The sequence below is a fragment of the Hyaena hyaena genome, unplaced genomic scaffold (assembly GCF_003009895.1).
Source record: "Hyaena hyaena isolate Hyena2069 unplaced genomic scaffold, ASM300989v1 scaffold_1469, whole genome shotgun sequence".
NCBI lineage: Eukaryota > Metazoa > Chordata > Mammalia > Carnivora > Hyaenidae > Hyaena > Hyaena hyaena.
In genome coordinates, this window is record NW_024082106.1 from 260,175 (window position 1) to 271,388 (window position 11,214).

Consider the following 11,214-nt stretch of genomic DNA (forward strand, 5'->3'; position numbering starts at 1 on the left):
GGGGGGGAAGGGAGAGAGGCAAACCATGAGAGACTCTTGAATGCTGACAAAAACTGAGGACTGATGGATGTAGGGCACTTGTGGGGATGAGCACTGGGTGTTATGTGGAAACCTATTTGACAATAAACTATTTGTAAAAAAAATGAGTGTGATACTATCTATCTCACATGATTAGAATTAGAAATAAATGTTGCAAGAAATTAATAACATAAAAATCAGGAAAACATCTCAAATTTCACATGCATATACCAGGCCATAAAGCAAGACTCAACAAGTTTTATAGAATCATTATTACATATACCACGTTCTCTGAAAATAATGCAATTAAGTTTGAAATTAATAACCTAATATATACCCTAAGGAAAGCTCCCATACTTGTGGAAACTTAAAATCACACTGTAAATAACTCATGCATTAAACAAATCAGTGGAAGTTTGAAAACAAATACAAATAACCAATAATGATATGTACAAATACTTGTAGCAACAAATCTAGAGCTAAATTCAAGGGAAATGTATGGCCCTAAATGCATATATTAGAAAAGAAAGCTGAAAAATAATGAGCTTATTCCTCAAATTACAAGTTGAAAAAGACCAGCAAAATAAACCCAAATAACATAGGGAAAGGAAATAAAGAACAAAAATTAATAAAAGAAAAATTAAGATTTTTGGTAAAGATTAATAAGATTGACAAATCTCTAGCTAGATTAATAACCAAGTAAAAAAAAAGGCATAAGCAAATAATATTTAAAATGAAGAAAGAACATAATTACATTTATAGCAGAGACTAAAAGAAGAAAGTACTTTCAACAAATTTATACTATTTTTAAAACTTATAAAAATTATATATACCTAAAAAGTGACTTACAAAAAGTGACTCAAGAAGCAATAGAAAACCTAAATGAACATGTATCCATTAAAATGAATCAGCAGTTACATAATTTCCCCCAAAGAAAGCAGCAAGCCCCAATAACTTTACAATTTCTACTGTATACCCATGATTCAAGTATTTCTTATCTTATACAGGCTCTTCCAGAAAACAGAAAGAGTTTGCTGGTTGTTTGTCCAAATATATTTTCCTCTTCTTCCCAGGCAAAAAACTAGACTATGTGTCCCAGCTTCCCATACCATTAGGTGAAGCCATATGACGGAGTTCTAACCAATGGAATTTGAATAGACGTGATGTCATAAAAACCTGTCAAGCACCTTTGTCCATGTTCCTCTCCTTTTAGGCTTGAGTGGGATGGAGATTATCCCCAGGGAACTTTGGAGCTATGTGTTATCATGGATCTAATGAACATTTATAGGTAACTCAACGCAAATAAAATGAAAACACAGTATATCAGGATTTAGGGAATGTCACAAAAGCAGAACTTACGAAAAAATTTATACCAAAAACCTGCAATATTAAAAACAAAGTGTGTAAAAACTTAAAAGCTAAAGTAGAGCTGATTAAGCCTGAATAGAAGAAAAAATATTAAAAACTAATGTGAAAACCAATGAAACAGAAAACAGAAAGCAATACAGATTGTAACCCAAAATCAAAAGCTAGTAATAGATATGCCGAGAGAGAGAGAGAGGGAGAGAGAGAGAAAGGAATCCAAGTATTATCACTGAAGAAAGCCAACAAACCATGGCAGATAGCAAGAGAAGAAAAAAGAAATGTATAGAATCAACCATAAAACAAAAAACAAATGGCAACAAATACATATCTACCAATTTTAAATGCTCCAATCAAAAGACATAGGGTGAAAGAGAGGATTAAAAAAAACAAGACCCATCTATAGGCTGTCTACAAGACATTCATTTCAGTCTGAAAGACACCTGAAGATTGAAAGTGAGGGGATGGAGAAACAGTCATCATGCAAATGGATGTCAAAAGAAAGCCAGAGTAGCAATACTTATACTGGACAAAATAGACTTTAAAACAAAGAGTATAACAAGAGACAAAGAAGGACACTATATAATAATAAATGGAACAACCCAAGAAGAAGATATAACAACTACAAATATTTACCCATCCAACATCAAAACACCCAAATACATAAAAACAGTTAATAACAAACATAAAGGAAATAATTGATAGTAATACAGTAATAGTAGGGGGCTTAATACCCCATTACATTGATGGACAGATTATCCAACAGAAAATAAACGAGGAAACAGTGCCTCAAATGACACACTGGACCAGAGGGATTTAACAGATAATTTCACGAACATTCCATCCTAAAGTAACAGAATATACATTCTTTTCAAGTGCACATGGAACATTTTCCAGAATAGATCACTTATTAAGACACAAAAGAAGTCTCAAAATTCAAAATATCACAGTTATACCATGCAACTTTTCTGACCACATTGCTATAAAACCAAAAATCAACAAGAAAAATCTGGAAAGACCACAAATACATGGATGTTAAATAACATGCTACTAAACAATGAATGGGTCAACCACAAAATAAAAGAAGAAATTAACAGTTACATGGAAACAGGTGAAATTGAAAACACAACAATCCAAAATCTTTGGGATGCAGCAAAAGCAGTTCTAAGAGGGAAGTTTAGAGTAACACAGGTCTACCTCAAGAGAAAAGAAAAATCTCAAACAACCTACACTTATACCTAAAGGAGCTAGAAAAAGAAGAACAAACAAAACCCAAACACAGTAAAAAGAAAGACATAATAATATTAGAGCAAAAATAAGTGATATAGAAACTAAAACAATACAACAGATCAATGAAACCAATAACTGGTTTTTTGAAAAGATCAACAAAATCAATAAATCTTTAGGCAGAATCATAGAGATAGAGAGAGAGAGAGAGAACCCAAATAAACAAAATCACTAATGAAAGAGGAAGAATAACAACCAACACCACAGAAAGACAAACAATTGTAACAGAATATTATGAAAACCTGTATGTCAACAAACTGAACAACTTAGATGAAATGGATAAATTCCTAAAAACATATAACCTACCAAAACTAAAGTATGAAGAAACAGAAAAATTGAACAGATCAATGAAATTGAATCATCAATCAAAAAACTTCCCAAAAGATAAAGGTCCAGGATCAGACAGCTTCACAGGCAAGTTCTATCAAATATTTAAAGAGGAGCTAATACCTATTTTCAAACTATTCCAAAATATAGAAGAGGAAAGAAAACTTCCAGATTCTTTCTATGAGACCAGCATTATCCTGATACCAAAATCAAATAAAGACACCAGAGAGAGAGAGAGAGAGAGAACTACAGGCTAATATCTCTGACATAAATGAAAAAAATCTCAACAAAATGAGCAAACTGATTTGCTAACAGTATTGTAACTGTTACAATAATGTGTAACATATCACATAGACAAAACAATGTGATATGTTACATCAATAAGAGAAAGGATAAAAACATAGGATCATTTCTCTTTTTTTAAAGTTTTTATTTGTATTCCAGTTAGATAACATACAGTGTAAAATTAGTTTTAGGTATAAAATACAGTGACTCAGCACTTCCATACAACACCTGACCTCATCACAACAAGTTTACTCCTTAATCCCCATCACCTATTTAAACCATCCCTCCACCACTCTCCATTCTGGTAATCATCACTTTGTTCTTTATAGTTAAGATGCTTTTCCTTGGTTTGCCCTGATCTCGCTCTCTCCCCTTTGTTCATTTGTTTTGTTCCTTAAATTCCACATATTTGTGAAATCATATTGTATTTGTCTTTCTCTGATTGACTTATTTCACTTAGTTTAATGTTCTCTAGCTCCATCCATGTTGCAAATGGCAAGATTTCATTCTTTTTTATGACTAAGGATTATTCCATTACACACACACACCACATCTTCTGTATCCATTCATTAGTTGATGGGCACTTGGGCTCTTTCCATAATTTGGCTACGAATGTATGTATCCTTTTGAACACATGTATCCTTTTGAACACATTTAATGCAATCCCTATCAAAATACCAATAGCATTTTTCACAGAGCTAGAACAAACAATCCTAAAATTTGTATGGAGCCACAGAAGACCCCAAATAGCCAAAGTAATTTTGAAAAAGAAAAGCAAAGCTGGGATGCATGGGTGGCTGTGTGGGTTAAGTGTCCAATTCTTAGGTTTTGATTCAGGTCATGATCTCATGGTTTGTAAGATCAAGCCCAGTGTCGGGCTCCATACTGACTGTGTAGAGCCAGCTTGGGATTCTCTCTCTTTCTCCCTCTCTACTCTCCCCACTCACATACGTGCTCTCTCTGTCTCTGAAAATAAATAAATAAACTTTGAAAAATAAGTAAAGCTGGAGGCATCACAATTCTGGCCTTCCAATTATAGTATAAAGCTGTAGTGATCAAAACAGTATGGTATTGGCCTAAAAATAGACACATGGATCAATAACAGACTAGAAAATCCAGAAATAAGCTCACAGTTATATGGTCAATTAATCTTCAACAAAGAAGTAATGAGTATACATTGGGTAAAAGACAGTCTTTTTTAAAAATGATGTTGGGAAAACTGGATAGCCACATGCAAAAGAATTAAACTAGACCACTTTCTTTCACTATACACAAAAATAAATTCAAAATGGATTAAAGACCTAAATGTGAGACCTGAAACCATAAAAATTCTCGGAGAGAGAATAGGCAGCAATTTCTCTGACATTGGCCATGGCAACATTTTTCTAGATATGTCTCCTGAGGTAAGGGAAATAGAAGCAGAAATAAACTATTGGGATTATATAAAAACAAAAGGCTTTTGCACATCAAAGGAAGAAATCAACAAAACTAAAAGGCAACCTACTGAATAGAAGATATTTGCAAATGACATATCTGATAAAGGGTAAGTATTTAAAGTACTTATACAACTCAATACCCCAAAACCAAATAATCTGATTAAAAATGGGCAGAAGCCATGAACCAGACATTTATCTAAAGAAGACATCCAGATGGCCAAGAGACACATGCAAAGATCCTCAACACCACTCATCATCAGGGAAATGAGATATCACCTCACACTTGTCAGAATGGCTAAAATCAAAAACACAAGAAAAAACAAGTATTTGTGAGGAAATGGAGAAAAAGGAACCCTCTTGCATTGTTGGTGGGAATGCAAACTGATGCAACCACTGTGGGAAACAGTATGGTGGTTCCTCAAAAAGTTAAAAATAGAACTACCCTATGATCCAGTAATTGCACTAATGGGTATTTACTCCCAAAAGACAAAAACACTAATTCAGAGGGATATATCACCCTTATGTTTATTGCAGTGCTATTTACAGTAGCCAAACTATGGAAGTAGCCCATGTTTTCATCAATAAATGCATGGATGAAGATTTGGTATACCAATAGACACATGAAAAAATGCTCAACATCACTCATTATCAGGGAAATGCAAATCAAAACCACAATGAGATATCACCTCACACCTGTTAGAATTGCTAAAATCAAGAAGACAAAGAATGAATGTTGGTAAGGGTGTGGAGAAAAAGGGACCCTTGTGCACTGTTGGTGGTAATGTAAATTGGTACAACCACTGTGGAAAACATTATGGAGGATCCTCAAAAAATTACAAATAGAATTACCTACATTTCTGTTATTGTATATTTACCCAGGGAAAAAAAAATACTAACTCCAGAAGATACATGCACCTGTATATTTACTGCAGTGTGATCTACAATAGCTAAGATATGGAAGCAACCTAAGTGTTCATTGATAGACAAATGAATAAGTAAAATGTGTTATGTATACACAATGGAATATTACATGCCCATAAAAAATGATGAGATCATTCCTTTTGAGACAACATGGATGGACCTAAAGAGTATTATGCTAAGTGAAATAAGTCAGACTGAGAAAGGCAAATACCATATGATTCCACTCATAAATGGAATCTGCAAAAATGAATAAACAAACAAAAAGCAGAATCAGAACTACGAATACAGAGAACAAACTGATGGTTGCCAGAGAGGAGGGAAGTAGGAAGTTGGCAAAATAGGTGGAGGGGAAAGGGAGATACAGGCCTCCAGTTACAGAATGAGTAAGTCATGGGAATTAAAGTCAGAGCCTAAGGAATACACTCAATGATATTGTAATAGTGATGTAATGGGAGAGATAGTAGCTATACTTGTGGTGAACATAGTAAAATGTATAAGCTCATCAGATGTAGTGAGGTTGTACATTTGAAAGTAATGTAACATTGTCAATTATACTCAAATACAAACACACACATATACACACTTAATGGAATATTACTCAACCATAAAAAATAATGAAATACTGACATTTGCAACAAAATGGATGGATCTAAAGGGTATAATATTAAATGAAATAAGTCAATAAGAAAAAGACAATACCACATGATTTCACCCTATGTAGAATTTAAGAGATAAATGAACAAAGAAGAGACAAACAAAAAAACAGTCTCTTAAATATAGAGAACAAACTGGTGGTTACAGGAAGGGATGTTGATAGGGGATGAGTGAAATAGGGGAAGGGGATTAGACTATATTTATTGTGATGAGCACTGAGTAATGTGTAATTACTGAGAATCGTTAAATCACTACATTGTACACCTAAAACTAATATAACACTCTATGTTAATTATACTAAAATTTTGGTGTAGGCTTTTTTTTAAGTATGCTTTATATCCAGTTTCTAGCATATATACAGAGCTCTCAGACTCATCAATAAGAAAACAAACAGCCCAATCAAAAGTGAGCAAATGATATGAGCAGATCCTTCACCAAACAAGACATACAAATGGCAAATAAGCATATTAAAAGATTCTCCACATCATTATGCATTAGAGAAAGACAAATTAAAATCATAATGAAATACTACTTCACACTCATTAAATTGGCAAAAATGAGATTAACCATAACAAAGATTGGCAAGAATGGGGTAGAATTGGAATTCTCTTCCTTTGCTGGTGGGACTGTACAAAGTTACAGTCACTTTGTAAATAGTTTGATAGTTTCATGAAACATTAAACATATACCCACCATGTGATTCAGCCATTCTGTTCCTATGTATTTATCAAAGAAAAAAGAAAATACATGTCCATAAAATTTTTATAGCAGCTTATTCTTTTATTTTAAATGTTTATTTATCCTGAGAGAGCATGACCAGGGGAGAGGCAGAGAGAGAGGGAAAGAGAGAATCCCAAGCAGGCTCTGCACTGTAAACACAGAGCCTGACATGGAACTCCATCCTACCAACCATGAAATCATGACCTGAGCTGAAATCAAGTCAGATGCTTAACCCACTGAGCCACCCAGGCACTCCTAGAGCAGCTTATTTGTAATAGTCAAAAGCTGAGTGGTAGACAGAGTTCTAAGATGGCCCCCAGATTCTCAGCCTCTGGTATACAGTCACCTTTTTCCAGTTATTCATGAAGCACTAATCTATGTATTACTATAAAGGGATTTTGCAGGTGTTATTTTGGTCCCAAGGTAATTGAGTTTAAGATAGTGAGATGATCTGAGTGGGCCTGGCCTAATCACATAAAACCTTTAAATCTAGGCCTAGAGGTCTTCAAAAAAGTTAAAAATAGAAGTGCCCTGCTATCCAGCAATTTCACTACTAGGTATTTACCCAAAGGATACAAAAAAACAAAAACAAACAAAAAACAACAGATTCAAAGGGGCACATGAACCCTGATGTTTATAGCAGCATTATCAACAGTAACCAAACTATGGAAAGAGCCCAAATATCCATTGACTAATGAATGGATAAAGAAGAATGTGGTGTATATATATACACAATGCATGTTATTTAGCCATCAAAAGAATGAAATCTTGCCATTTGCAATGATGTAGATGGGGCTAGAATGTATTATACTAAGTGAAATGTCAGTCAGAGAAAGACAAATACCATATGATTTCACTCATATGTGGAATTTAAGAAATAAAATTGATAGGGCACCTGGATGGCTGAGTTGGTTAAGCATCTGACTTCGGCTCAGGTCATGATCCCATGGTTTGTCAATATGAGTCTCACATTAGGTTCTGCACTATTAGGCTCTGCACTGGTGCTGCAGGTCCTGCTTGGGATTCTCTCCCTCTCTCTCTCTCTGCCCTTCACCACTTGCATGCTCTCTCTCTCAAAATAAATAAATAACCTTAAAAAAAAAAAGAAACAAAACGGATGAACATAGGGGAAAGAAAAAGAGAGAGAGAAGGAAATCATAAGCAACTCTTAACTATAAAGAACAAATTGAGGGTTGGGGTGCTTAGGTGGCTCAGTTGGTTAAATGTCTGACTTTTGATTTCGGCTCAGATCATGACCTTACAGCTTGTGAGTTCTAGTCCCTGAGTCAGGCTCCTCACTGACAGTGCAGAGCCTGCTTGGGATTTCTCTCTCCTTGTCTCTCTCTGCCCCTCTCCGGCTTTCTCTCTCTCTCTCTCTCTCTCTCTCTCTCTCTCTATCCCTCTCTCTCTCTCTCTCTCTGTCTCTAAAAAAAATAAATAAATAAACATAAAAAAAAGAAGAAACTGAGTGCTGCTGGACAGGAGGTGGGTGGGGGGATGGGCTAAATGGGTGATGGGTATTAAGGAGGGCACTTGTTGTGATGAGCACTGAGTGTTATATGTAAATGATGAATCACTAAACTCTACTCCTGAAACCGATCCTACACTATATGTTAACTAACTAGGACTTAAATAAACTTGAACTATGAAAACAAACAAACAAATAAATACTTGAAAGATGAGAAAAATATGGGCCTAGAGGTCAGACACTGGGAAAGTCAGAGATTTGAAGCTTCAGGGAGATTTGAATATTGTAAGTTCTCTATTAATAGCTTGAAGATAGAGGGAGCTACTTGGCTAAGAATGAGGGTAGCCTCTAGCAGCTGAGAGAAGCCCAGCAAGAAAATGAGGACCTTAGTTCCTACAACTACAGAGAACAAAATTCAGTTAACAACGTGAATGAACTTGGAAGCAGATTTTTCCCCCAGAACCACGAAGAAGGCTGATGCCTTGACTTCAGCTTTATAATACCAGAAGCAGAGAAATCTGGCTGTTCTGTACCTCAACTTCTGCTCTACATAACTAAAAACCAACACATGGGTGTTATTCTATGTAGTTACTATAAAAGATTGTAGTAATTTGTTAATCAGCAAGAGGAAACTACTACAAACTGGAAAGAACTCAAGTGTCCAACAACAGATAAATAGATAAACAAATTATACTATATTCATAGAATGGAATAATACTCTTAGCAATAAAGATAAATAAACTATTGACATAACAACAGGGATAAACTTTAAAATAATTATGCTGAGTGAAAGAAGCCAAAAAAATAGACTTAATACTATATGATCTCGTTTATATAAAACTCTAGAATATGCAAACTAATCTACAGTGACAGAAAGCAGACTAATGGTTGCTTAGAGATGAGAGACAGGGAAAGATGGGAAGGAGGGATTACAAAAGGGTATATAAAAACTTTTGGTGTGGGAGTGCCTGGGGCTCAGTCCGTTGAACCTCCTCTTTGGCTCAGGTCATGATCTTGCAGTCCGTGGGTCCGAGCCCTGCGTCAGACTCTGTGCTGACAGCTCAGAGCCTGGACCCTGCTTCAGATTCTGTGTCTCCCTCTCTCTCTCTCTCTGCCCCTCCCATGTTCATGCTGTATCCCTCTCTCTCTCTCAAAAATATGAATATTAAAAACATTTTTTTAAACTTTTGGGGGTAATAAATAATGCTCATTATCTTGATTATGGTGATGTATATGTATACATATGTCAACACTTTGTTCAAAATGTCATAAATATGTATTTCCATTATTCCTCAATAAAGCAGTTTTTCAAAGTAAAAAGTTAAATTACAATATTTTAAAAGAAGACATGGAAAAGAAAAGTATGAACACAATGAAAATGAAATTAAACACTACATATTAAAAACTAAATTATGTAAAAGAGTCTGAGAGTTTTTTTGTTTTCAGAAGCATTTAAATCTTTCAATGAAAGATGGACCTGAACCCTTGCTAAAGTAATTATGATTGATCCCCATTATTTATGGATTCCATATTTGTGAATTTATTTACTCAATGGAATTTATTTGTAACCTCAAAATCAATACTCACAGTCCTTCTATTGTTATTTACAGACCTGCATATTAGCAGAGTGGTAAAAAATTTTAGATGATGTACATGTTTTTAGCCAAGGTCAAACAAGGCAACGTTCTGCTTTCTTATTGTAGATCTCATCCTGTAGACAATTATTCTTTTCTAAAATTTTTAAATGTTTTATTTATTTTTGAGCAAGAGAGTACCAGTGGGGGAGCGACAGAGAGGGGGTGGGGACAGAAGATCTGAAGTGAGCTATGTGCTGAGAGTAGCAAGCCCAATGTGGGGCTTGAACTCATAAACCAAGAGATCATGACCTGAGCCAAAGTAGGATGCTCAACCAACTGAGCCACTCAGGCGCCCCAACAATTATCCATTTTGTGATCTATTTAGTGTTACAGTTTTTGCAGTTTTGTACTTTTTGTTGGTGATCTCACTGTTTAAAATGGCCCCCAAACATAATGTAAAACACCGTCTAGTGTTCCTAAGTGCAAGAAGGCTGTGATGTGTTTTACCAAGAAAAGTATGTGGTAGATAAGCTTCATTCAGCTTTGAGTTATAGTGCTGCTGTCAGCTGAGTTCAGTGTTAATGAATCAACTAACTATACCTTATAAAGTGTCTTTAAATAAAAGCACACATAAAACAAAAGTATATATTGACTGGTTAACAAAAATGTTGTAATCAGAAGCTTATAGGAACCTAACCCTATATTTTTCCTTAGAAGCAATCATTCAGTATTTGTTAATTCAGTGTTTACAGCAACTATAGAATAGAACTACCGTTATAATATATATTTTTATTCTCAATGATAAATAAAAATGATGGAGGTTTCTACAATCAAATAGCTTATGTGAGTAGTCAGGGTCTTTAGAAACAATTATTTCTCTCATGACTTCTGCTTTGCCTATTATTGATATTAAATCAAATCAATTCAATTTTATTGAAATTAAATCAATAAATTATGTGGATTTTTAGTTGCTTATTCTCCACTGAAGATATTCTGATCTTTCTCCATTTTATGCAGCTATTCAAGGCAATTTACCACTATCCTTAATTTCAGACGACCTCTGTCCATTTCATATTTTAAGTCTCACTTCCAGTCAGAATGGCTCACTTCCAATCAGAATGCCTATTCCTTTATTTAAATGTTCATTTATTTATTTTGA

At 34.6% G+C, this 11,214-nt stretch overlaps 1 protein-coding gene across 2 annotated transcripts in view; it reads right to left on the reverse strand.

Annotated features, from left to right (window-relative positions):
* The window catches only part of CUNH1orf185 (chromosome unknown C1orf185 homolog), a 24,166-nt gene extending 22,996 nt beyond the window's left edge, over window positions 1-1,170 (reverse strand). Inside the window, exon 1 of one of the 2 annotated variants that reach the window (XM_039223856.1) lies at window positions 1,128-1,170. In XM_039223856.1, the coding sequence (XP_039079787.1) occupies window positions 1,128-1,143 (16 nt within the window). In that variant the 5' untranslated portion in view covers window positions 1,144-1,170. Of the gene's footprint in view, window positions 1-994 lie in introns of both variants that reach the window. The other variant, XM_039223857.1, reaches the window with a different exon arrangement.
* Between the last annotated feature and the right edge of the window lie 10,044 nt (window positions 1,171-11,214).